This window comes from Opisthocomus hoazin, chromosome 6 (assembly GCF_030867145.1).
Source record: "Opisthocomus hoazin isolate bOpiHoa1 chromosome 6, bOpiHoa1.hap1, whole genome shotgun sequence".
Lineage (NCBI taxonomy): Eukaryota > Metazoa > Chordata > Aves > Opisthocomiformes > Opisthocomidae > Opisthocomus > Opisthocomus hoazin.
Window position 1 is genome coordinate 2,979,753 of NC_134419.1, and position 26,026 is coordinate 3,005,778.

A 26,026-nucleotide genomic window follows, 5' to 3' on the forward strand; every position below is an offset into this window, starting at 1 on the left:
ATAAAGGAACACATTTTGGAATTTCCACTGCGCTAAAATAATGCTGTATTTCTTCAAAACTCCTGTTCCTTCATACACCCATTCTTCTCTCAACTTTCTCAACATCATCCCATCTGGCTCCATTCAACAGAGAAAAATGAGGCAACACCGCTTCTCTTTTTTTTCCTTTTTGCTAATCAATAAACATGGAAAATTTGTATCAGAAATCTGGCTGCCCATTTCGATGCCTCTGCCTATGTAGAGCTGCCCTTGCTCACGTTAGGACCCACAAAATATAGGAAGATACGAAACGAATCGCTCAGAAGTGAAGCTCCCAGAGCCATTTTTAACTGATTCCAGAGCAGTGTAGACAGTATGTTGGCAATGACTTTGTAAGCACTAACGGCACGGATGAGGAATAAGGAGCCTATCCAGGAGATGGAGACTTCTTTGTTTACTCCGTATTTCCCTGGCTAAGAGCGTGAAAGTTCATCTTCAGTCTGAAACTGGTCTCATGATAGGTGCAAGCAGAAGATCATGAATTCTTTTGTTAGGATAGAGAACGTTAAATTAAAACTTAGCAAAATTAATCTCTTCTAATCCATTTCTGAGCATTGCCTTCTCCTGTCAAGTGCTATTTCACTGTGCATCGTTCAGGAAAAGGACTATTTCGAGTTAACTGTATTCAACATTTAATTAAATCCTTTAAAGGCAGAGAGTGAGATGGATTGGGTGCGGGGAATGGAATACGCGGGCTTTCATCTCCGTGTCACAGGTTCAAACCTAACAGTGGTCATTAGTGGCCAAAACCCATTATTATCTGCTGGATGTCTCAGCAGGGCAGCCAAGGAACAACAAATCCGGAGACTGTACTCTGCTCCTGCGCTCTCAGAGCCAGCCCGAGAGGTCAAGAAAAGCCTATCAGTAAGTAAACTTGGGCTGTGCTGCTTATGCTCCACCGTTCTCAGGTACCTCTACCGTTAACCCCAGCAGTAAGCCTGCCTAAAAGTATGAAAAAATCTCCAGCGTGTATAAAAACAGCTTAGCCAAATAACTTGCCTAAATAATCCACTTCCCTGATTATTTACTTTAACCATATCTTCACTAGCTACTCCCTTCACTATGTTTTGAGGGTGTCAGTATCTCTTTCCTTTGTATTTAATCTGTTTAGCGTGTAAGCTCTCACCTGGTATTTGCACAGCACTTTATGCAAGGCGTTCCTGCTCTCCCTTGGTCCCGAGGAGCCATCAGGACAAACATTTAGCACAAAGGCACTGCCTACACGCATTTTTTTTTCACTGATCAACTAGCCTTGTAACGCACAGGTATGAAACTGTGCAAAATACTGCTGCTACCTACGCTCCCATGGATCTCATTAGTTAAGAAAACCGCGACGGGGTGAACAGGGCAGAGATCCCGGCCCTCGGTGAAGACAGACAACAGGGTCCGATGTCTCCGGCCGCAGTGCCAGACTGGCCTTTCAGCTCTCCACAATCACTTCTGCACGCTTCGCCGCACGGCTCGCAATGTTTCTGACTTGCTATCTCATTAACCTCACCGGGAGGCATCATCTAAGTCAGCGCACGTACTCCTGGGTTCTCTCCACAATCTGGCTTTAATAAAATCACACTAATCGCAGGGAACTGGATAATCGCATTTAATTGCTCAACGTAACATTTCTATACCACAGTCATTTATATAATTCCTGATAACATTTCAAAGACTGGTTCGGCCATCTACAGCGTAACACAGTCAGAAAACAGAATGGCCTCAGTGCTGTGACGGTCTTGCTGACAAACAACACAGTAAATACAGTATTTTCAAGGACCTGTGGTATACAGGAGAGGCACATAAAGGAGTAAGGATGTAGGGTAGGTTTCCAAAGGTTGGAGAAGGATTTTAAAGCATGCGTAGCAACAGCAAGTCAGTGAGAAAGTACGGCTGTAATGCAAGAGCTACGGTGCAACTTCTCTGCAGGTACAAACAGAAATGGCCTCTCAGCGTCAGGAGCTTCTGACTCTTCTCTAACCGTCCTCTACCTTCCTCCATAAACTACTACAGAGACCCTAAAACAAAATGCATCTGTTAAATTCAGCTTAGCTTACTCCTCAAACCCACATATTTTACATCCAAATCATAAATCACATCAAGCAGATCACCGGAGATGAGATTTAAACAGAGCAGGTTTCAAACAACTGGAAGCTTCACGAGAAGACCTTTCTCCCAGATACAGCAGTTCTGTAACTGAAAATGAGCTGAAGGTCTAACAGTGCTTCCAAAAAACCTTGGGCTGTTACTGAGGCATACAAGATTATGAGCATTCCTTCCCTGGCATGCGCAAAAGCCATCCACTGCTGCCCTTGCCTGGCGTGGAGGGGCCAAAGAGAAGCCCAACTTTATTTTTAATATTTATGTCTAACTCTCACCTACCAAAGCCACTGTCACCATCCTTTCCCTTTAATAACAACTATGCAAAGAACATGTAAAATAGCTCCTGCCTGTGGCCAGGTTTCTGTCCAGGTCACCCCCGCAGCCACTCTGGTGCCATCAGCAGTAACATCCCCTCCTTCTGGGACCAAAGGCCAAGAAAAAAGGGAGTAAATCCTCCTTCTGGGCTTTCAGCAGGAGGCAAAGACGGCTGATGAAACAGGGATGAACCTACTGCTTGCACCCATGATGAAGACACCGTGTCCTACGGCCGTGGTCTTGCAGCATGCCACGTTTCAGCATACTTCATTCCACAAGGAGCTGTCGAGGAGCTCCCCAGATGCCCAGAGCTGACTCCCTCTGACCTGCAGAATAATTTCTTAGAGACATGATGGTTCTTACGTACAAAGTAACTACTGCACCTCCGAGAATTAATCAGTCGAGTGGCACCGGTCATTGGAAAGTCTGAGTTTTAATCCTGGCTCTGAGTAGTCTTGGGTGAATCATTTCAGTTGTGATTTTTAGAAGAGCCAAAGGGACGCAGACACCCAAAGTCAGTCAAAGCTCACATGGGATTTGTGCAACTAAGTCCTTTTAAAAACAGCCTTAAACCTTTTGGCTCGATCTCTCCAGCTATAAAGTGAGGATAATAATCCCTCTTACATCATGGGGAGGCTGTTATGTACATTAATGAGATAATGCTCATAAAGCACTTTGAAGGTGAAAAGTGCTATGCTGGGATAAGCGCTGTTATTATATTTTAAGTTAAATCTCAGGGTCTCAAGAACATAACAAAAGCTGGTCCATATTTTAGAGTAGCACTCTATAAAAACATTTTGGAAACATTCTAATTTACAGAAGTATGGGAGAATAGCCTGAAAAAGTTCTAAATAAAATTTAGCCCACCTATAATTTAATAATAGTCAAACTGATTTTTTTTTAATTTGTAAAAACAATTTACTGCTGGGCCTAGACCCTGAATGCCAAGTTTCAGCCCACAGAGATTTTTTTTTTTAATGGCTGAGTTATAAACCCTTGAAAAATGCTGACAGCCCCTTTACTATAGCAGCACTAGCGGGTGCCCTATAATGAACTTTTAAATGACTTGAGATAATATCTGGAAAGCCAAGCCTGAAATATATTTCTGGGTTTGAGCCGTTGCCAATGCAAACACAACACATCATAAGTCATCTTCATGACTCTAAGCGCATAAATTGGAGACACTGCATACAAAACCCAAATATTCGGTATCCTTCATGGCCAAACTGTTTGCTGGTTTGCTGTTACAGAACAGCAACAGCTGTGCAAGGACGAAGCGTAGCACGTTGCGTGTCTCGAAAGGAGAGCGTGTGCATTGCCACAGCCACGTCTTGACATTGTTAAATAGGAGCCTGCCCAGTCATAATAAATCCTGAAGTATTCCACTACTTTTAAGTGGAACCCAGGTGGCTTTCAAAATATAAGCTCGTCCTCTCTGGCCAAGGAATGTTAATCCCTTCCGTGACCACACGCTTACTCTATCTTCAATTACCAAAGACACATCTTAGAGCAGTAACACCCTCTTTGCTTGGAGGAGGATTTTGCTGGCCACAGTGAGACCTTTTTTCCCCTCAACACTGTGTGTGCTACGTGTTTCTGCTTTCACTAGGTGTTTAAAGCACGATGGGGATGCAGGATTAGACCCCGAAATGCTCATTTTATGAGGAGAACTGCTGTTTCATTTATCCTTTACTTTACGTCCTTCTGATCTTTCGGAACATTCAAAGAAAGGCTAAAATTAAAGTCTCCATTCAAGCTGCCACAAGCCTGAACCCAGCTTTAATCCAGGTGCAACAGGGAGGCCGGTGTACCAAGTTAGTTCCCATTACTGACACGTAACACCATGCTTCTCTGGAAAGGAACATCTCCAAACCTTTTCTCAAGCAAACCTGCAGCTGTGGGGACACCATTTGCAGGTGCTGGACTGGAGAAGAAGTTCAATTCTGGATTTCAAAGGTCAAATCTGCATTGCAGTACGTCAAGCAACCACCCGACCCGGGTGGATGAAGCAGCTGGGACATCACTCTTACAGACTGCTTATTGCTTTTATCTTTTTGTACCGGAAGGTTTAGCTGCTCACTGACTCCGTCATGGCATACATTCGCAAAAAGAAATGCAAAAAGTGTCTCAGTCAGTGCCTGCCAGAAAGATCAGTTTAAAGATTGGTAACTTAAAGAGTTTGTTTAAAGGGAAAGAGCCTGCTAGGCACATCAGAGGGTCCAACACAGGTTGCCCGATCTAATCTACTAGCCTGGAAAGAAGCATTTTCATTCATTCAGAGCTTTGGATTATCCACGTTAGCCCAGTCTGACGCTACACTTGGACGTGCCCCGTACTCACATGTATCGGCACCACCATCGAGCTCCTACCGTTGGAAATTCTCTATATGGAATTGTTCTCTTTCTCTAAAGTCAATAACCCAGAGCCCACCCTGCCTGAAGACACTGGAGGGGCTTGCTGCCCGGTCCATACGTTCAACCGACTGGAGTGTTAAGCTATTCTGGTTCAGCTAAAGAAGGGACCAGCAGGATCTCTTACTGAAGTGTGGCCATAGACAGAGCGTATACTTCTCGGTCGGAACAAGGATTAGCCACTGATGCCTTGATCTGCCCATAACTCACAAAGGAAGACAACCCTGGGCAGGTCCAATCTGTGGGTCTGATCAACAGGCCTTTGTAATAAAAGGGGCAAAAGGAAAACTCCCGACTGGAATTTGTCTTATTTTAAATGAATAAAAGTAGAGGAATGACGGTGGGAGAACAGGGATACCGCACTCAACCCACGATTTGGCAGCCCATACGAAGAATATCAGAGTTAAAGAAGTCCAGACAACCACACGGAAATACTCAATGTCAACTGTCTTGGGACAAAGGGAAATGCTCTACGGCCTTTGCTTGCCCAGCTTATTTTCAAACGAGTTTCCTCAGCGATGTGTATGTGCGAGACTCAATATGGGGCACGCGCTGCAGCTGGGTGCTGGGCTTTCTCCACCCAGAAACTATGGAGAGGGTTTAGTGGTGCCTGAGGATAATTTACTGAAGTGAAATAGGCCAAGCGCTGCCCGAGGCTTTACGGCTTTTCAGATGTCCACGTGTGACAACCACTGTATTTGGGATTCTCAGAGTTAATTGCTACTTTCTGATAATTAGCAGCTTAGAGATTGCCCTGGGCCACAGGGGAGGGAGGGCTTGCAGAGGGAAACCAGAACACAGATGCCCGCGAACTTCCAAAAAATAGTTTGGGGCTGAGCCCCTGAATCCCACTGCTTTGGGATAGGAACTGGAAAATTCACTGCCCTTCATGCCAACGTGACTTCTTAATATGCATTTCAGAGTTCACATCTGCCTTTGCTTTTACGAGTCAGCTTTCAGGTTTAGAGGACAGATGTCTTGGTGATAGCTTTGACGCTATAATCTGGCAAGGGGAAATGAAGCTTTTCTTTACTCGGGGAACCAGTTTTATGGCACAAATAGGAAGCTGCTAAACTTTATAAGAAAAAACGTGATTTGGGATAGGTAAACAAATGTCCACATCCAGCTATAAACCCAACTACTGAAAACCATCGAGGGATTTTGTTGTCACTTTAGAAGCTGCTCTGCAGTAGAGAGCCACGTACAAAAACTCAAGCTATTAAAGGCAGGGTGTATGGAAAGGTATGTGCCTTAAGATTAATGCTGTAGAGTCAAAGAAAAGCTGTTATTTTTGACATTTTGACATAGCATCACTTTAGGATCTGGTTCTTATTAGCCCTTTCTGTGCCTTTGAAAGGTCTACTTTTTTTTAAACCAAAAATGTCAGGAAATTTGGAACAGAAACTTACAATAAAACACGTCCCTTGACCCTCTGATCTATCAATCTTTCAAATAAACAAAGATAGCTGGATGAGCCAGGAAAAGGTTATTATATATAGTTACCTTATGTATAACGGTCAGATATTCACTGCACACACTGAGGTCACATGAAAAATCCAACTTAAGTGAAGCATTTTCAGAAAGCTTTTTGCCATGAATGCCCAACGTCACTCAGGGTGGTTTCTTTTTCAGGTTGTGTTCTGTGACCTTCAAATTTCACACCCTGTATTATTTATAAATGAGACATTCAAGAAACACAAATTCTCAAATAAAAACGTACACTCCGTCAGTGGAAAAGCAAACAAAAGGAGCTAATGTACTGTGGCTAAAAAAATTTTCAAACAAAGCAGCAGTAATTTACTGCCTCGCTACTAACGGGACCCCACAAATAGAATCAGAATCCTGAGCCCCATCGGGGGAGCTTGATTTACCGAATATCCCCCAGATAATAAAGGAAAATAAAAAGGTAAATTGTGCATGAATCTGAAAGCTGTAATTCTTCCCCTTTCACCACACGTATCAAATTCACATCCAGTGATTTCAAAAGAAAATCTGGAAATCTCTAAAGAACGGGGGGCCAAGTCAGGAGGCCTCGCTCCACCTGGTTTTGTCCACGTTTGGTTTTGTTTATGTTTTTTAAGATGTAGTTTGCCTAAGAGTCAAATTCCCCCCGAGACATCAGAAAGATTTCCCCTGTAAGAACTCGTAGCCAGGTCATATCCCTGCAGGGAAAGCCTTGCCAAGGTGACAGCTTTAGCCTGAATTTGCCCCTGGGGAAGCCCCCAGACCCGACGGGTCCATCGGCAGCGTGGCTGCACCCACCGGGATGTCCTGCAGCCCCTGCTGCGCCCTGCAGCCTCCCCTGTGCTGTCGCTGCCAGCCGGCCCACCCTGCACAAGGATCTCCACGAAGTTAATGGCACGTAGTCCCACGGACAGGGTAGTGGAGCAAATACCGCAGCTCTCCCATCCCCCGTTTCGGCCTTCCACGGTTATTTTCTGCTCTGGATCCCCAGACCGTCCCAGGGGAGTGATGCTTGCTATAGGTGATCCTTGTACTGATAAGCCATTGAATACTTCAGGGTAAATCCCAGCTTAACCTTAAACCACTGCGTGCTTTGGGGTGCATTTTGTAAAACCCTGACTCTTGCTGCCAAGCTCTCCAGGGAGCTTTGTCATGGTTTGCTTTCACAGAATCACAGAATAGTAGGGGTTGGAAGGGACCTCTGTGGGTCATCCAGTCCAACCCCCTGCCGAAGCAGGGTCACCTACAGCAAGCTGCACAGGACCTTGTCCAGGCGGGTCTTGAATATCTCCAGAGAAGGAGACTCCACAACCTCCCTGGGCAGCCTGGGCCAGGGCTCCGTCACCCTCAGAGGGAAGAAGTTCTTCCTCATGTTCAGATGGAACTTCCTGTGCCTCAGTTTGTGCCCATTGCCCCTTGTCCTGTCGCTGGGCACCACTGGAAAGAGTCTGGCCCCATCCTCCTGACACCCACCCTGCAGATATTTGTAAGCATTTATAAGGTCCCCTCGCAGCCTTCTCTTCTTCAGGCTGAACAAGCCCAGTTCCCTCAACCTCTCCTCGTAGGGGAGATGTTCCAGTCCCCTCACCATCCTCGTAGCTCTCCGCTGGACAAGCGGAGCTCGTATGACTCCTGGAGCTCCATGAGACTGCTACGCGCTCCCGCAGCAGTGACCGCAAGGTCTGTGCCACGCAGAGAGGCTGTGAGCGGTGGGGAGCTCAAAGCCCGGGCTGGGGATCGTGGATGCCTTGCAACGAAATGGGGTCCCAAGCCCCGAATCATTCTAACTTTGCCAAAGCAGATGGGCCATGAAAGGGAAAGGAAAATAGGCAGTATCTGCAAAAACTCACACTAATAGTTTTTCTTTGGAAATGAAGCGGAGAGCTCCTGGGAGGAGGAGGTACCAGCAACGAGGTAACACGCTGCACCCCAGCACCGGCGTCCTCAGCTCCGGCTCAGCCACGGCCAGGACACATCCCCGTGCGTGGCCAGGGAGCTGCCGCGACGAAACGAGCTCCCGAGGAGGCTGCAGGTGGGCAGGGGGGACCGGGAGGACCTGATCAGGGGACGCTGCAGCGATGGCATCGCTCCATTCGCAGTCCTGCAGAGTGAACGTCCACTGAAGTTGAATCCTACTCACAGTTAAAATAATATTTCAAAGCTGACTCTTTCTTGGCAAAGACTCCAATATTATCTTTGCCTAAGGATGAGGAGTTCCCAAACAATTCCTCTACTGTACCAGATGTAAATAGGCTCTCATTCAAATTCAAGCCTATCTATTTCTTTGTAAATAAACCAACATCTGACAGAAGGAAAAGCCACCCTGCCACAATCGTTTCTGTGGAAGGGAAGCAGCCGAATGAAGGGCTCTTCACCTTTTTCAATAAGGATCAGGGAAAAGAAGAGCTCACGGTAAATCGGAAGCTTTCTCAGACAAAGCGCTGGAGCAGCAGCTTGTCCCGTGGTGTAAGGGGAAAGAAGGGAGGCTGGGAGAAATGAGAAACCAGAGTGTCTTAAACAACAGGAAGAAAAGAAGATTAAAAAATGCTCAGGGTTGCTTGCCTTGCCCCCTCGCCTGCTGGCACACCCTAAAAAAGAGTCGCATTAAAGAACGGAGCACGGACCCTAAAAGCCGGCGCCAGGGCAGAGCAGCCTCGTGAACTCCACTTACTCCCAGTTTCATCCGGCCTTTTCGTTTTGCCTCAGGTAGCACCTATTGTCGTAGCTGATGTCAAATGATGTCCAGGCAAGGAAATGGCTTGAAGCCACCAAGAGCGAAGGGCCGCGCCGTGGCGAGCGCTTGGTGCCATGGGGCCACGAGGAGCACACCTGAAGGAGGACTTCTCGGAGCGAAGCAGCGAGCTACGGTGCCCGCCGGGCAGCCGCAGGCTCCCCCGGCCCGAGGGACATCTCTGCTAGCAGCCCGGGGGTGAAAGGCCTCACATCCTACCACCAGCGCTCTGAGACGGCCCTTTTCCTACCGCCAGACCCCTCTTTCTGCCCTGAAGTTCATTCATTTCTCCTTATAAAATCAAGTATTTATGGGATCGCATTTTCATTTCTCTTTTTCCCTCACTGCATTCCCTCTGCACACCATGATTTACCAGTTGGAAAAGAGAGAGAAATGCTCATAGCTAAATTTCTCCTATTTTAAAAGTGATTATTTTTTATTTTCTATGCACAGTTTGTTTGTTTTTTTAAGGTTTTGGTGAGAAACCACCTCCTCCCTCCCATCAATCGTTGCTTTCAACAGCTCTTCACGGGTGGCTGCGTCTCTTTTAAATTCATTTCCTGTTAAAAAGAATAAACAGGCAACTGTTTAATGCTGTCGATTTAGCTTATTTAATAAAAATTGAAGCCTGAATGGGGCTCAGTTGTAAGATAATCACTGCAGAACTCACCGAGCTAGGCATAGCACCATATTAAGTAATTATTTCAAAACGCAGAACATTGTTTCGCAAGACCAGGAGCTGCTCCTCCTTCCCGAGCACAGGAGATGTATCTGAGGAAGCGATGCTCGCTTCCAAAAGGCAGCAGGTAGAGTTAGAGCCACTTAACGCGGACAGCCACTTAATTGGGAAATTTGGCTGCAAACCACTTTCATGTGGTGAACTTAATAGGCTTTAAAATGAGTTTTACGGGGACGCCTGCGTGACCTCGTGGCTGACTCCAGCCAAGACAAGTGGATGTTGATTTCTTGCAATGCTTGTTTGCAGAAGAAATGGAAACGAAGCGCACGCCTGATTTTCTCCTCTGAGGTTTCAACCCACCGAGTCGGCGTGCGCTGCAGTATATTTGGCTTTCTACAGGCGAGAGCTTCAAAGACCTTTAGTAGAACCAGTCGCTCCCACATTAAAGCTCCTGCTTCTCTCTTCGACAAGACAAAACGTGCGCGCGTCACTTTGCTTGCAGGCACACTCGGAGAATCCGCCCCTCTGACTAAGCGTTTTGGGCATTTTAATCACATATGTAAATCCATGTTTAGGCGTGTAAGCTTACAGCAGTCTAAATGCTAATCAGAGCGAGCAAAGGGGCCGGTAATCCCCCAGGAATGCGGGATTCAGCCCAACGAGTGGTAATTGCTGCATTCCAGGTGGATTAGAGGCGTGAAATTTCATTTTACCTGTTTCTGACAATATCGCTCAGGAACAGGTGCCACGGAAGTAACGCGGAGAACGGGTTAATTACTAACGTAGAGGCCAGGCTCGGCGCTGGAGCTTCGCTTCGAGCAGTAAGGTGCCTCAACGCCCAGGACGCTGGCAGCCGCCCCAGGTTTCACTCTGCTGGCTCTGGAGCTGCTGCTTTCCGACGGAGCCGGCACGCTGGCAGCTGGGGGGGATAGCAGAACCCCGGCCGACGCGACCCGGTGTGGGGAGTATTTTGAAGCAAGCAGACGTCGAAGGAGGCAGGCAGTCTGTGCGGCCACCAGGCTCCTTTCCCTGTCTCCTAGCTATGACAATGAAACCAAGGCTTTGAGAGTGCTCACCTAGGGCACGTGGTACTGAAAAAAAGGAGCATTTGAACTACCAGCTGAGAGCAAGGCTAACCAAAATAAGGGTTAAAAATCACCCTGGGCACAAAAAACCAGTCTACACAAAACCTCCCATTAGGAAGAACAACAAAGAAGCTACTGGGGGCTGTTTTTCAGCACAGATCAAATACCATCTACTGTAAAATTACATGATCTTCAATATCTCTTCCATACCTTGCCCTCCACCTAGGTTTCAGCTGGAGGCACGCAGCTTTCCCTGCAATACGTAGCAAACTATCGGCGCTTTACCAATTAAACCCTTGGGCTCACAGGGAAGAACAAAGAATATATCACTGATGATCATGTGCAAAAAACATTTCCCCCACTTCAACAAAGTGTGACTGTCTCCTCCTGCGAGCATGGGGTGGGTTCCTAGAGAAAAACCTACCCTGTGGGTTAGTAAGGGTTGCCTGCCAAGGATATTGTAAGAGGCCTGAATTACGACTGTCCGACTGCCTTCTCTCTGGCATTTCATAATTTCTGAGCATTTGGCTTTGTGGCTGTTCACTTTTTCTAGGCCACTTATTTATTTCTTACTTTTGGAACAACCAACCAAAGATGTCAAACACATAAAGAACCACTGTTTGGGGGAACCATGGCCCTCACTTCTCCGCAGCTCCGGGACGTTCCCTGTGCACAGCCCGAGCCTGCAGACCTGCCATGGGCACCTGGACGAATCACTGCAGTGGGATACGGCATCCATTCTGTCAACGCCTTCTTTCAGCAATTTGCTATAAATTGGGAATTCTCTGCTTAATGACTACATGCTTTTCTCCATTTCCCACCAGCAAGCTCAAGCCCTTTGACTTTTGTCTTCTCCAGCATGTCCTGGATCACCAGAAACTCCTGCTCCGTCCCTGGTGGGAAGGCAGACAAGAAAGAGCCAACCTCGCCTCAAAGTACCCAGAACTACATGTTCTCTTCAAACTTCAGCACAGAAAACATGTTTATGCTTAAACATAAAATGTTATGAACATATGTTCACAAAAAACATTACCAAAATACAGACAAAAACATTTGGAAGAGCCATCTGTGGCAGGACTCCACTATGGGAAATTTCAGTTTAAATAGTTAATGGCTGGCGAAGTTCTAAGCAAATGAAAAGAGCGGTTGGCAAATTGCACCGTTAGTGTGGCTAACAGCATCCTCCGCTGCAAACGCTGCGTTAGAAACATTTCAAAGACCAGGCTGACTCAGGAGCTGCAGGCCATTGCCTTGCCGTAAAGGCTAGAGGACGCTAAGCAATTTGGCTTAAATAATTGGTCGTGCATCATTTACAAAATTTAGGGGAATGAGAAATACATCCCTTTTTTCACAATATCTATCCTTTGGAAAGCTCCAAATCAGACATAACTGCCACCTGCAAATGTATTTTCCCCCTCTATTAATTTAAAGCCTCAAAATTTCATAATAAAACACATCGAGGCAAACCGACTGCCTGATGCTATTTCACTTTGAGCTCAAAACCTGAGATCCACCAGAGAAAATGTCAGCCAGTTCATAAACCAGCAGAACTCACATCTTGAAATACTTTTACCATGTGGAACATTTTACTGGTACAAGAAATGAACACAGCATTCTCCAGAAATCACAGAACCACACATAATTAAAGGTCAAATGTTCACAAGGCAAACGAGGTTTATCTTCAATGCCCCTCACCCCTTTGCTTGCTGATTTGGCCAAGTCAAGAAGAAGAACTGAGATTTTTAGATCTGATTTCACATCTTTCTATTTTTTTATTGTCCACTTACCTTTATCTAATTCACTTGAGATGTTCCATGATGATGTAGGCATGAAATCGGCCACAACTGATGAATTTGCTCCTGGAAGGAAAAAACAGAGAGAAAACAAAAAGATGCTGTTAATATATTGGTTCTGTATCATCAGGAGAGTAAGAGGCATTTATAAAGTCACTGTCACAGTAATAAAATTATTTGAAGAGCAGCAGCTATTCAAATGCACTCGATGCTCTGCGTTGGCAGGCTGAGTCATATGGGCAGCAGAAGCAGCGAAGCGGAAAAAGGCACAGGGCCAGCGCTGGCGTTTGTTCTGCAACGCTGTCACTGCGAGACCTTGTGTTAATTACGCAGCCGATCTTGGAGATGTATTTAGCCCACCTAAATACAAGTGGGACTAAAGTTTTATAGAGGTAGAATGACTCCGCAGCACTACAGCTAAGAAAAACACAAACGCTATGAGGTTGCTGAGCATGTTATCCATTAACATTTACAAGCGATTTTAATCCTGCAAACCCATGTGCACAAGAAGAGACACAGTTTATGCACTGAAGTTAACAGGGCGACTTGTATGAAAAATCCTCCTACGAGCCACGTAAACACGGGCTGGAAAGACTGTTCTGATCACCAGTAGCATTTTCGCATTGCTATGATGCTTTTTTTCCTTTTCAAGAAAAAGTTGAATGGTGACCTTCGGCTTCATTTGTATGTTTACCTTTTATTTAACATGCCAACAGTAAGTTGTACGGCGGATGGTGTTAAGGGAACTGCCAGCACAGCTCCAGCCCCAGCTATAGGCGACGGTAAAACACCTCCCCGCGTCTGAACATCAATGATTTCATCCAACACCCATGTAAGGACTCTGGTGTGTAACTGCTGTCGTGGCACTTGCCACATCCCAACGGGCCACGGTGGCCGGGTGCAGTATCCATGACGAGATGTTTGCTGGCCCCCCCAGGTCTTTGCAGAACCACGTTCAGCAGCATAAACCCATCGTCACCTGCTGCGGGGGGAACTTCTGTCCCCTTGTAACAGCATGCGCCTTGTGAGGCTCTTCAGGCATCCAGGAAGGACAGCTTTTGGAGCCAACCCCCAGGGATTAGTGTTCAAGGCCAGGTTGGATGGAGCTCTGAGCAACCGGGTCTGGTGGGAGATGTCCCTGCTCATGGCAAGGGGGCTGGAACCAGATGATCTTTAAGGTTGCTTCCAACCCAAACCATTCTATGATTCTATGCTTCTATGAGATTTAGTGAGGGATGGTGGGAAGGCGGGGACGCAGGGGTGTGCACACGCGCTACACGGCGCGGAAATGCAGTGCACCTCCTAATTCCCTGTGTCCACCCAGCCCCAGGAAACCTGGCCTTGAGAAGCAGGAAAGCGATGCTGGACAGGAGCGCTACGGCACCAAAAGCAGGAGTGAATTTAAACCAAGCAGCGCTCCATGTGTCAGCACCCAACCTGAGCGAGATGCTAAAAAGACTGACTACAAATTAACAGCTGTGGCCCGATCCTGCAACTCACTGGACCCCCGGTGCCGGGTGATTCCACGCCGCCCCAGAGGTGCACAGCGAGGGCAGAGCCGGGATGCTGAGCATCAGCGAGATCCCAGATGAGAACAGGAATATTTTGAAGTGTACTGGTTTTATTCTGACACCATCCCTGTAGTTTGTTCCCAGACATCTTTTAACCACAAAGCAACTTCACTCGTAAAACTGTGGCAGTGCAATGATATGCAAAATGTTCTGCGTTTCTTTGACCAGTTAGCAACTATTCTATTTCAGTAAAAACATCATGAGAAAATTGTAAACATAAAGTCATACACACGCACGAAGCTGTTAAGTTCAGATACAGCCACTACACTTCTTATAAATATCGTCTTTCTTAAAAGCCCACCTGGTAGCAGTGCTTATTTAAGACTCTGTCAAGCATTTCCAATGTAAACACGGAATTTGAAGGCATTATAACTCACCTACAAACACGGCCCCTGGCCTGCGCAGATATGCAGGGCAGAGACCCGCTGCTGGGGACAGATCCTGAGCCCATGTAAAGTGGCATTGCTCTGCAGTCAGCAAAGACCCCTGTTTAGACAAGCTGAGATTTCGGCCCACTGTATCCACCCCTCTTCGGTTTTTATTTTTTAACAGTTGAGCTTCTTACCTAACCCAAATGTTAGGGACCACGTGGCTGAAAGACCTGCAAGGTTTAAGGAGAACAAAACGGATCCAGTGCTAATACCACCTGCATGGTGACCACGACCTTGCAAGCAGCCGACATTGGGGTCGGTGGGTTTGCTCTGAAGCTAAAGCTGAGATGTGGGGTAGGTGACAAACAACCAGAGGGCAAAAGCTGGCCAGGACTTGGTCAGTGTCAGGCTGGTACCAAAGGCTGGGAGGCTCCAACTCCTCCGCCTCCCCAGGGCCCTTGCCTTTCCAACCCTCCTACCCAACAAACGCAGCAGCTCCTGTAGACCTGGGAGGAAACCCCTCCGAGGGAGGGACCTGAGGTGCCGTTGCCTCTCACACCTCCTGTTGAGACCAAACAGGTTCGTCTCTTACGGCCCCAGCGCCCTGCTCAAACCCTCGGGCAATAGGTTACATCATGCACACTGCTCACACATTCAAGCTTTGCATTTGACAATGTATTTTCTGCAGGTAATATTACTTTTGTTCACCTGGAAATAGTCTACTATTAAGACGCCACAAATAAACCATATTCAAACACACATTAAACAAAATGAAAGAACAAGTACTAATAATACTATGATCAAATATAATATTTTGCTATTTCAAACTCCAGAGTGATCATATTAATGTTTTCTTAAGCAGGCTTTGAAAACAGGACCGTAAATCTCACAAAGCAGACATCCATCACCTGATCTACAGAAGAAACCCCACCAGAAGACCAAACTTTACTATGACTGAGATAGTTTTCCAGGCTGGTAACTCATAATTTTCTGATATTCCTGAATTAAAGCTCCAATTTGAGAGCAACATATTACTGTACCCTTAGTAAACATTTTATTGGACTGAAAGGAATATGCAGAGTAGTTACACAGCTTGGGAACATACCTTTGATTCAAAGTTAATGCAGAAAACAAAAGTATCCCAGAGGAGAAGTCCACAAGACATGCATGGATTTAATTTTTAACTGCAATGACTTAGGATTGCTGTGTGCGCAAGTGAGAGCAGCGATACCTCTCCTTGGAAAACCTATGTTATTACCTTCAGGCCAAATCCGAAAGCCTGCTCTGTTGGAAGGTGAGCTCCCAGTCAGCCCGTGGAGAGAGATGAGTCAAGGATGGGAGAATGATCAAAGCCTTGTCTGAGCAAACTCGTTCCTCCCCTGGAACCAAACTCACCTCCCACTCCTGCTCGATCTGCCTCGCTCAGTCACTGCCTCTGGGAGCAAAATGGGTTTTAAAAAACAGCCTGGGCATGAGTCGGACTTCTTTCCCATTTGGGACTCACCGTGTGCTAGCGAGTTAAAGAGCTGGAGCACCAAGAAGGTGACATTGAATGCAAGAAGCCTACAGCTATTCCACCCGTGGCCCGGAGAAGACCAGGGAGCACCGCTCAGCATCCATCACTCCGCTCATCAAGGACTGTCCACTGGCTTCACTCACACACCCGACCTTTAAACTCCCACTGACCAACTGCTCCCCTATGCAGGATTCTGTAAATCCCATACACAGGATTTACACACAGCGACTTAAATTTGGGGCACTGAAAGAGGCTTGCCCGTTTGCTCTCACCATTAAAAAAAAGAGAAAAGAAAAAAATCACCTTAATATTGCCACTGGATTTCAAATGAGGTGTTTAAAAATTAATCCTTACTTGTTAAAAATGCCCTCGTATGCCTTGCTTTAACTATTTGAGCAGTAAGATTTGTTTTGAACAAAAGTCAACCTGAGAAATGCGATCCACAGAGAGAACCATTATCCCGTTAAGATTTTATTTCCAGATGAGATCATTCCAGGTGAATGACGAATCTTACCCTTAACACCAGAAAGATAAGTATCTGTTCAAATCTCTATCACTATTAAGAAACGCTGGTCTTAAGTTAATGAGAAATCACAACAGTCAATTATAAGCCCTGTGAAAAGCCAAGTAAAGCGTATTCAAATACACTCCCCACAGAGAAGTTGGCTAACGTCGGATTTTATTACCATATTGCATAAGCGTAGAGTGAATTTCACACAAGTCAGTCCTTCTAAAGCCTTTGTGATTAAATAAACTTCAATAAGGTTTACAAAAATCTGCCTCTGAAGAAAAACTACAGAGCTAGTTCTTATCACAGGCACACACTACTGTCTCATTTTCTCACCAGAAGCAACCATTACTCAGTGCTCCAGTGTTTGTACTGTCAGGGCTCCAGACCGTCAAACGGACGGGGCAGCCCCGTCCCCTGGCCACGGAACCGAAGAGGAGAAGATCCAGGCCCCCTGCCCGGGCCAATTAATATCTCTGTGTGATGCTTTTGTAACGAGAAGTAAAGAGAATATAAGTCAAAACAGGAAGAAGGCAGATAACCAAGATGACATCGAACCCAGAAATGATTGAAGATTTTAATGGGGAATAAATCTGCTACAGAGAAACAAAGCAGAGAGCAAAGGAAGTCTAAGAATGTGGCTGCTCTGCCTGCGAGGCTCTACGAGCAACGCACGAGGTCCGTACGGCCGCTAAGCGTAGGGTGTACGTGTCCCGTAGAAGAGTGCAGAGCTGGAAATCCCAGGTCTTGCAGGAACACATCTTTTTAAGGCGGAAGACTTGTCTGGCGCAAACACGCAAACAAAAAATTAAAAGTGTCTTCTTAATGGGCATCCGCCGTCTTACTTTACATCACACCAGCGGGTCATTCCATACCCTAATTATAGAACCTAATTATATAATTATAGATATAATCAGGAGCAAGCAAGCTTTTCTGATACAGATATGAATGTGACTGCAACATAAGTCATTCAGATCTCACTGCAGAACACCCAAAACAGCAAAAAGACCGAGGAGGTATTTAGAGCAACCAAGAAGTCGAGTATTAAGATAAACTTCTAAAATGAATGTTTAAACTAAATAAAAAAACGAAGTTTTCCACTTGCGAATTTCTTTCTGAAACGGCGTAGAAAGCCTACCCCAAGTGAGATTTGTTATCCTATGACGGAATCTGCCTAAGGAAGTGATAAAACCCCAATTTCAGGAGACACTAAAAACAAGATTGGGCAAGACACGAGTACAGATACCAACCGGGCACTGTCCCACGCTGTCAGGAGGGTCAAGGCAGGATAACTTCACAGCAGAGTCGGGCACAACTATTTTGGCCAAATCACCGATGAACATTTTACAACATAGATCTACCAGAAACACCGGTGCCCCTTCAAGGGGGGAATAAAAATCTCCAGAGAACAGACTCCTTCGCTATCCTACTCGAATATTAATTGGGAAAGCAGGAATCATAGATAAAGTTATACAGACTTCGAGAAAAAAAAACTAATTATACTAAGTGCTCAGTACTTTTTGCTTTTCTGCACATTCCAGACCGACGCTTCATCTTTCTCTCTGTCTAGTTCCTACCTGACTGATCTCTTCCAGGATCTTCCCACAGATCTGCCTCGCGGCTGTTTTTCTTCTCAGTCGTATCTCTCTCCCTCATCTCCCCTTTTCTGCCTTTTGCGCTTTCTGTTTCGCTGATCCTCTGTAAGTTCCCCACACATTTTCATCCGATCTCCCCAGATACCACGGCTTGCCACCAGCCAGTTACCAGCCTGCCCACAGCCCACCCGGGAGGTGCTGAAGGAAATCTAGACATACTTTCTGCAGACTGTAATGGATATGGCCTATCATTTACTAATTTTCTTGTCTGTGTAAAGACACAGGCACAGGCCGGAAATTTCCATAATCTAGGCCTCAAATTTTGCTTCTGCCTTTAATGTGTGAAAGGATTTTCTTTTCATGACATCAGTATCTCTGCGTGTCAGCAGACATGTCTGCATTATACAGTTCTTGTGTTTCAAAAGCAGGCGGAAATCATAAATACTTCAATCAGCTGAATGAGGCAAAACTGCAGGAAGACAGGAAATTGTTGAGAGCATTTCTGCTCTTCAAGTCAGGCAGGTGTCTCTCGGGGAGAACGTACTGCCTTTAATCGTATGCAACACCACAGGGCAACGGCAAGCCTTTCATTCATTAGTTATGACTATAGCAATTCCATAGCATTTACACAGAATCACAGAATCAGAATCACAGAATGTTCAGGGTTGGAAGGGACCTCTGTGGGTCACCCAGCTCAACCCCATGCCGAAGCAGGGTCACCCAGAGCAGGCTGCACAGGACCTTGTCCAGGTGGGTCTGGAGTATCTCCAGAGCAGGAGACTCCACAACCTCCCTGGGCAGCCTGGGCCAGGGCTCCGTCACCCTCAGAGGGAAGAAGTTCTTCCTCATGTTCAGATGGAACTTCCCCTGCTCCAGTTTGTGCCCGTTGCCCCTTGTCCTGTCGCTGGGCACCACTGAAAAGAGTCTGGCCCCATCCTCCTGACCCCCACCCTGCAGATATGTATAAACATTTATTAGGTCCCCTCTCAGCCTTCTCTTCTCCAGGCTGAACAAGCCCAGCTCCCTCAGCCTCTCCTTGTAGGAGAGATGCTCCAGTCCCCTCATCATCCTTGTAGCCTTCCGCTGGACTCTCTCCAGTAGCTCCTCATCTTTCTTGAACTGGGGAGCCCAGAACTGGACACAGTACTCCAGATGAGGCCTCACTAGGGCAGTGTAGAGGGGAAGGAGAACCTCCCTTGACCTACTGGCCACACTCCTCCTAATGCACCCCAGGATGCCATTACACAACGAAGTGTAAAAAATACAGTGTATACATAGCCTCCAGCAAACACAGCCCACGTCACAAACATGTTCCCGCAAAAAGACTCAACCTTGCATGTTCGGGTGAAGCTGTTGGCCTTTGTACTGTCATTTTGAATATTTTGAAAGAGAAGAGCCTACAAACTACACACAATGAAAACTGCCGGAGAACAGACCTTAACTGAGGACCTGTTTGGTAAGCACGATGAACTGCTGCACGATGGCCTTTCTCCTTCAAATGCTCTACGTTAACTAGTTAGCTTTACTCCACCTGGTTACTCGATGGCTGAAAAAGCAAAGGCGAAGCTGGTTCTGCCAAAACCTCGCGCAGGCAGATCCGAGAGGCAGAGTTCACCAGGCGATTCCGGCAGAGTTCACAACTGCTGCCAGCGCTGGGTCGGAAACCGCGCTTTCTGCTGGCGAAGGACCCGCTGGAGCTCTCCAGGCCACTCCACACAGATGGGGCAGAGATGACATTGCATGATGCTGGTAACTTTCAAATGGTTAATTTTCCTCACACTGTTAGAACGTAATACTTTCACGCATATCTACTTGTTATTTATCTGTAGTATATCATTACTGATAGCCTGGGGTAGGTTAATAATTGGCATTCGATAGGGAAATTTTCAACACCAACGAACACTTTGAGTTCTGTGGATTTCAAACATACAATACGTTAATTTTCAGCTTCAAAAGTGAGCCGTGCAGCAGGATGATTTAATTTAGTGCAGGACTGGAAACTGTTAGGAACTTCATCTACACCACAGCCTATGCCATCTATCTGAGCACCTCATCACTGCTACTGGCACTTTCATTAGCACGTACGCAACCAACGGCCTCTCTACCTGGGAGTCTTTCGAAGTGCCTCGAGCTCCCGAGGGCTGCAGATAAATTGGAGGATCAGCCCATTTACGATGCATCATCAGAAAGAATCCTGGTGCCCTGTTTCTGATTACAGGGCAGGAAGCCAAGAGCGCTGCGTGCACCTGACACCTCTGCCTTCCCTCTTCTTGCAGATCTGCTCTCTTTCATGAGGATACACCAGGGAAGCTTTTGGCTCAAGGGTGGGCAGTCACTGGGGTTTCCTGTACGTACAGGACACCAGCAATACGCACCCCAAAAGACCTCCTGGGGGCATTATAGCTTATTCTCAAACACATCGTTCTGAAGATGTGCTCTGGAATATCAGCAGGCAATATCATCAGAAAATTACGTGATTTCTACACACTGAATACCTGCAAACTCTTAAAGAACCTTTGAATGTTCTGGCAGTAGTCTAATGACTACACAAGTCAGGGCTGACTGCAATATTTTTCGTAACTTGGTCTTCGGTGAAGGTCGTATCAGTTAAAATCTGTTTTCTTCCACGGGATCTTGGAAGAAGAGGTTGTTAAGAGGCCTTTTTTATATGCTAATACTTTAATCCTAAATTTCTAATTACTGAACTACAATTCCTTTTGATTGCAGCTATTAATTACAGATTATCATTAATGTTATACGGATTTAGAAGTCACTGTGGAATCTGGGTGCACTTTACATTGCTCTAAATTGGGTCGTTAACAGTTCCACTTAAGAAGAGCAAAACACTACACCCTGGAGCAACCCACAGCTTTAATGACAGGGATTGAAGAAAAGAAATGGGCAGTTGGCCGAACGCCAGCGTTTCATAGCTCACAGTTGAGCCTTTGTGCTTACAAACTGCAGAAATGTGGCTACAATGGCACTTCAACGCACGTCGACCAGACGCGAGCCTCAGGCGCGTGAGCCCCGCACAGCAAACGCTCTGCCCGGCGTTCCGGGGAACGCCATGGCTCGGGTGGACCGGGCACGACCCCGCACTGCACAAACTCACGGGACCTCCACCTCTGCTGCCAAGGAAGCAGGGGCAAATCTAGAAAAAAAAATAAAGGTTGGGCTACCAAGCTCATGTGAAGCAAAAGCACTTTGTAGACAAGTGACTGGTACCTTGAACTGTCCTGACTCTGCTGGCAGTGCCGAGACAAGGATCCAGGAGGAACATGTCCATCTCGCTAAAGCTGGCAGCCTCTGAACATCCCTCAGTGCTTTTTCTAGGAAGAACTATTTATACTCTGCACAATCTGAAACACAAGGTATGTGGAAGCAAGGTGTTGGAGGAACACACCATTTTCTTGCCCATAAAGGCAGGTTTTATTGGACAGAGAGACTCAGAGAGTCTGGTTGTTCTTCAGTAGTTGGAACCCTGGAAGGGAGCACAGCACAGCTGTTTGTCACGCAGACCTACAAAGGCGGAAGAATTTGCGTAATAAATACAAATATCCCATCTCTCCAATGTACCTGAGATAATACCGGATTTTTTTCCATGCCCTAAGCTATTCTCTTCTGAGTACCTCAGACTGGTGGAAAGACAGAAGAGAAAGTGGAAGTGGGAACCGCACACAGCAAACTGAATGACTGCAACAGAAGAACGGCAAAAATCTAACAGCAGCATCAAGAGATTATTGGGTGGCTGGTCTGGGGCAAGAGGACGCGGCAAGAAACAGCGGAGTCACAAAAACCCACCACAGTATCAAGAGGGCAAGGACGCAGAGAAAGATGTCTGGAGGCACTGTTAGGTGAAGACGTTTCAACACCAGGAATGGTGAGGAAGGATCCAGGGAGGAACGGGAGGAGGCACCGTCCTCTGTTAAGCACTTTTGGGGGGGAACACTGTAGTGGCAACATCTGAGCTGCCTCAGATGGGGACTTCCCTAACAACACCCCCAAAAAGGTCCTCAGTCTAGAGAGCAGCGAGATTCCTCCAAGCAGAGAGAAAAGGCTCTCTCGCAAAGCTGAAAGGTCCTTGTGACTCTGAGCGACCTGTACCCCCCAGCCCGCGCCTCCTACGGAAGCTTGCTTCCCTGAAGGCACCCATGCCCCACACAAGCATTTTGGGGGCCTGCCCCTCTACTGACACAGCCTCCCCACAGGTTCCCATTTATTTCTCTCGCAAAACAGAGGACTGAGCAGCACCCACAAGCGCAGGGCTGGGACAGAAGTGTCTGCAGACGACGGATGAAGTGCCTGGACAGGGCTTTGCATTGCACCTGCTTCCTTGTCCCTGGCTTCCATCAGTGCCACTGCACTAAATTCACCCACAAAAGCTTTAAAGGCGGCAAACCCAGCCAAGTACAGGGAGGGCAAACAAGAAATCATTTACATCCCCCATAAATCGCAGCACACCGTAACTCCTTGCACCTCGGCACTTGAGGGCCAGAAATTATTGAAATGGATAAGGCTACTAGCAATCTACAATTAAACCCTTATAACTTGCGAAGAAAATTACAGTAGAAGTCTGCCATGTGCAAATTCATTACTATTTTTTGAGCTCGCTAATTATTTTTGTTGCAGTGAGGAAAAACGTACCCATGTCAGCTCATGAATTAATGAACGGTCCTGAAACAATTACTTCTTAAATACACAGAAGTCTCCCCAGTGTAAACACGCTCCATTTTATACCATATCCTCTTGGTACAAGGCATACATTGCAACATGACTTATTGGCTGCGTATGATGGAACAGTAAATGTTGCCCGTTTGACGGCTTCAGCCTCATGCCTAGCATTTTACATGGGTTGATGTTGATTAATGTACAAACTGCCAAATTTATAAAGAGGCTGAAACACAAGGATACACTGTGAAACATATGCTAATAGAGCACAATTTATATAAAAAGGGGGGAATGTAAATATTTAACTGATGCCAGAGCTGGATGCTTTGGCCAAGTCAGGACTGAGCTACATTGATTGTTCAAGAGGAACTTACAGCCCAGTCTAAACCCACACAAGCCTGATCTCAGACAGGCTTAGAGCCTGCACATTTTAGAAGGCAGATTTAAAATTTAATTTCTTCTGCTAAAAGGCTGTTTTTTAAAATTTTCCTTGAAGTCAACCAGACAACACTTGCAAGTAAGAACAGATCAGCGTGCGCATGGAGCACTGGGCTTAGCTCAGGTCTCAGCTGGGAGCACGGAGGGAAGCGCCGGGAGGCAGATCCCGACCCAGACCCCTCCATCTCCGGCGCATGCAGGCGCAGCAGCCTCGAGAGACCAAAACCAAACCAAGACCCTCCAGCTAATTTACGTTTATTAGCAGCCTCAAGAGAGGGCAAGGTCTCTCAGAGGTGAAGACTGAACTCCCTTTTCATGGCTCCGCGTTGGGTTTCAGACACCACGGTGACACGATGCAGGCACAGCCATCCTTGTCCTGCCCTTGTAGGGCTCCAGATCAGGGCTGTCCACCCGCTAGCTAACAAAAGCAATTATATAGGCAATTAGTCTGCACAAAAGGCTTACATCAATGCTTCAGAGGTTTATTTTTAATCCCTTCATTGCTGGAATGAGTTAGAGTACCGATTTAGCCACAGTTACAACTCATTTACCATAGGAAAGTTTCCTGAATCCAAGGTTCATCAGGATCTCCTGTATTCTGATAACCTCTGACATTCACAAAAATTAAATGCAAACTTAACAATAGAACCAAATTCATTTTCATTGCTACTTTTTGGGGGATCTTCAGATTGTTTCATCAGTGGCTTAAGCATGCTCTTGTACCAGATTCCTCATGATTTCAACAGACGCAGAATCGCACACGCTTCCAGGGGCTATGGAACACCCCACCACGGGCATGCAGACCTCAGCACCGCGAGCCTCGCGCTGGCAGCTTCACAGCGGGCACCAAACCCAAAGGTTCAACAAAGTCACCCTCCTGAATCCTTAAACTGTGCATCAATCCTTACGCACTTTCCCAAGCACAGCCAGGACTAAGGAAACGGTTGGCGCAGAAGAGCCGCTTCTAAACAGCACAACTCAGGGTTAGCAAGCCTTCGTCTTAATTGCACCCAGAAGTACAAATGTCTGTAGTCTTCATGACCCCGTAATGGCTTTGCCACAAAAAAAAAACACAGAGTCTCTAAAAGTTAATAGCCTGTACAATAGGAAATCACCAGGAGCAGGGCAAAGCTGGCTTGTTCGGGCTTAACTGCTTTTGCAGCCGCTGAAGCCTCATGGAAGGATAAACCACTGATGATTTTTTTATTAGCTCAACAAACAAGAAGCGAGGCATTTGATGTAACGCTACTGCAGATCTACAGAGATCACGTTTCAAAGTCGTGGCAACTGCCATACTTTAAGGAACTAGTTAGCTTGGAAATGGATATAGGGTTTCTCTGCAAGGCAGGGCAGTCCAAATAAACACGCTGAGCACAGCACATCCAGATGAAGCTCCAGCGGACCAACGGCTTGCCTAGTAGCTGCAAACCACACAGCTGTGCAAAAGCTTTGATTGCCATTCCTAATTCCTTCTTCTTCAGGCCAAAGGACAGCAGTAATATCAAGCTCAGCAGGTGATAAGAGCGAGTGTCTGCCAAAGTAAGCCTGAGTGCACAGATTCTGCTGAGTTCAAATGAGCACATACTTATTACAGGGCTAAATTTGACTAGTGGGTTCATTAACATTCGTCAGCTCTGATAGCATCCAGACACACTTGAAGTATTTTGTACAGACTATTTAAGAGTAAGTAAAGGAAAACACAGTTTCTCCTTGAAGGTTTCGAAGCAAACGTGACACTGGGAAAAGCAGAACGTAGAACATCCCATAGCCTTCTCATTAGTTTTGTATCTAGCATTTGCAGACTGCTCTGCCAAATTTTCTCCACTCATCTGTAATCAGTTCCCAAACCAATCCTTATGGTCAAGCCAAATTTTTCTGCTGTTTAATTTTTCAAGTCTCCCAAAGCTCATTCACAGGTCCCCTCCTCACTACGCCAGGACCCACACCCTCTGTTTTGTCCCACTCCTCAGCTCTGGCCCTCTTGCACAGGACTCCATTTCACCAAACCAAAGCAAAGGGGCTTCTCAACACATGAGGGAGAGTGCCCACGCGCAACAGCTATTTGGGTCTCTTGAGAGGTGGCTGCAGTTCTGGGAGGAGGGTTCCTGTCTGAGAGATACGCAGCATTGATTGCGCAAAGTCCAAACACTCCACCAGTGATATGAGAAAGATACTGGAAACACTTTGTTTTCATTCTGGCAGACTACCTTCTCCTTTTCGTGATTCTGGTCAAATATCACAATCTACCACCTGTCTAGTTTAAATTACGGTGTTGAAATAATCAAACTCCTCACCCGGTGGCTGTACAAGACTAAGAACTTTCCATTATTTAACACATGGATGCTCGAGGAATATTTGAACCTAATCCAGACTTTACTGAGATATCTGGAAAATCCAGTATCAGTTAATGATTTTGGATGCTGTCTCAGGTTTCTGCACGTCTTTAACCCTCCTGAAACACCACACTGCTAAGTTGTGTATTTTCTTGCCCAGATTCCCAAACTAATTGACTTTGACAGCGGGTCTGTGTGCTGCTGTTAGTCATGCTGTTTACATAAGGCCAGGGATAACAGATTATAGCATTACAAGAATCTGTTAAAAATTTAGCTATTAAAGTCTCAGAAGGGGTGTAACAGAAGCAGAGATTTTCTGGTGGGTTACCTGATTTGATAACGACATTACAGTTGGTGATCTCAGTCCAGCTCCCAGCAGCCAAACCCCCCTGCCACAGAAAGCACAACCCCAGACGCA

The 26,026-nt window shown here is 46.3% G+C and overlaps 1 protein-coding gene across 1 annotated transcript in view; it reads right to left on the reverse strand.

Annotated features, from left to right (window-relative positions):
• Positions 1–26,026, reverse strand: part of ROR1 (receptor tyrosine kinase like orphan receptor 1) — a 178,038-nt gene that overhangs the window by 45,454 nt on the left and 106,558 nt on the right. The window contains exon 2 of the mRNA XM_075424307.1: positions 12,603–12,674. Within this exon, the coding sequence (XP_075280422.1) occupies positions 12,603–12,674 (72 nt within the window). The remainder of the gene's footprint in view (positions 1–12,602; positions 12,675–26,026) is intronic.